This window comes from Trachymyrmex septentrionalis, unplaced genomic scaffold (genome assembly GCF_001594115.1).
Source record: "Trachymyrmex septentrionalis isolate Tsep2-gDNA-1 unplaced genomic scaffold, Tsep1.0 scaffold186, whole genome shotgun sequence".
NCBI classification, from domain to species: domain Eukaryota; kingdom Metazoa; phylum Arthropoda; class Insecta; order Hymenoptera; family Formicidae; genus Trachymyrmex; species Trachymyrmex septentrionalis.
Window position 1 is genome coordinate 24,480 of NW_017305029.1, and position 2,158 is coordinate 26,637.

General features: G+C 31.9%; 1 protein-coding gene across 1 annotated transcript in view; it reads right to left on the reverse strand.

Moving 5' to 3' along the window:
- Positions 1–1,194, reverse strand: part of LOC108746686 (myosin regulatory light chain 2) — a 6,335-nt gene extending 5,141 nt beyond the window's left edge. Inside the window, exon 1 of the mRNA XM_018483603.1 lies at positions 1,096–1,194. Within this exon, the coding sequence (XP_018339105.1) occupies positions 1,096–1,098 (3 nt within the window). The 5' untranslated portion in view covers positions 1,099–1,194. The remainder of the gene's footprint in view (positions 1–1,095) is intronic.
- Positions 1,195–2,158: the final 964 nt, after the last annotated feature.

Sequence of the window (2,158 nt, forward strand, 5' to 3'; positions counted from 1 at the left end):
AAAAGAAATTTAATTAAAAAATATTATTATATTTGATTATTATAATGGATTAGAAATATATTTTAAAATATAAATTGTTTTTATTTGTTATCTTAAAAAACAGATTCAGAGAACAAACAAAAAAGTTTATGTGATTTCTTTATTTAAAATAAAGGAATAAATTGAATTAAAAAAGTTATTTTGTTAATATATGCGTAACTATGTTTGTTGGATTCTGTAAATGAAATTGAGAAGCCTAGTCCAATTATCGCATGAGAAAATTTATGGGGCGCTGCCGGTGCTAAGAATAGAATCATATTGTGAAGCTGCCAAGACGTATATAGAGTGAGCATTCAGTTATCGCACTACCTCTCGTATTACCATTCTTATATAATTATTTTTACTGTCATAATTAGAAAAATGAAATTGTATTAGCATCGGGAATATACATATTTTACTTTTACTAGCAAAATAAATATCTTTTATATGAAATAAAAGTTTCATTTTTTATTATTTTTTTTTATAAAAGTTTCATATGTGTAATGTGTTTATTTTCATTTTTATCTAATTTTAAATCTGTCGTGTATATTAAAGAGGAAAGACACTTCAATTGTGAACGAGAAAATGATATTGTATGTATTTACAATTCCACAGTGACTGATTACTATAGAGTTATGGTATATGTGAAAGTATACACTTATTTGTTATGTGTGTAAATATATTTAATTTTAAAGTTTCAAAGAAGCGATGATTTTGCATATTCATTTACAGTTCATGATGGAACTAGCAATATCAGAATTTCGAGCGGCTTGCTAAAAAATCTGATGAAGATCACTGATGCTGCACTTTATTGTTCACAAATATATAATGTCAATGGCAGCTAATATTCAGCTCACTCAGCATATATCGGTCCCGGTAAGCGGTTCAGCGCGTAATCCATCTTTGTTGAATGCACTTATATTTGCAGTTTGATGAATTTCTGCATATCGATCACATAGATATAAACTTGGTCCTTCGTATTCCTTTCGATTCGGTAGATCATTGCGCGATTCTCAAACAGTCCATAGACGGCGACAACAGTCCATTGACAAGGCACATTTCTCGTTGCGTACTTACCATTGTCTATAGGTCGATTTCTAAGAGATGGACAATACGAGATGGTCACGATGTACCAACTGTCCGAATCAAAGAGCCGAACTTGTCTAAGTAACTTCTGCGGATCTCCCCCACCAACAAACCGCAGGTTGTCCAAGTCGAAGTATCCTGCCCCGGGTATAGCGTCTATCTGACCATATTTAGTGCGAGTCGCCTCAAAATAGCGACCCTTTCGACGTTTCAAATAAAACAGTTTGCCGGGGAGTTAAAACTCTGACGGTTCTCGTACCAACGGAGACGACATCTCAGCGCTAGGATACCGATTTCCTGACCGATGTGAGTCGATCGAGCGCTCGTAAATAATTATACTTGGAACAAGTATAATCATCGAAATGATTTTTTCTTTACTTATAACACTACGAAATGGAATAAAAAATTAATTGATTTATTTTCATCATTATATCTACTTAATTTATTAATGATGATTTTTCAAAAAGCAATCCACAGAATTATTACACGTACTATTATCGTAATTGAGTTTTCGGTTTAAAGTAGGACTGTCTCAAACACGTGGGCATTATAAATAACTAACTGTCCGTATTCAAGAATGCATATATGTTTTTGCAAATATGTATGATGTTATATATGTATACAGAGTGTAATGTCCTGCAATTTTTGGCAAAACGCTGTCATGTAGATAGAACGGACTAAACTGAGTCGAAAAGTCCTCTACCATTTTGCAATTTTCGCAATGATTAACCAGATATTAATTCATGAAAATAGCCAAATTCGCCCGGCCAAATACAAGCGCGCGAAATAAGATCACCCAGAGAGTGAACGTTCTAGTGACGAAGAACATTTTCGCCGGTAGGCCGGGCGAATTTGACCTAATACCTTAATATATTATAGACCGTGTTATTTGTGGATATTGAAAGAAATGATATTGTACTTTTCTGAAAAACAATATAAAACCAGCCTTAAAACAATTTTTTTAATATTTAAAAACTTAACATTATATATATAGATTTTCTTAAACAAAATATCTCTTTAAAAAAATTTTTTTACTATTAAAAAAAAAATACAT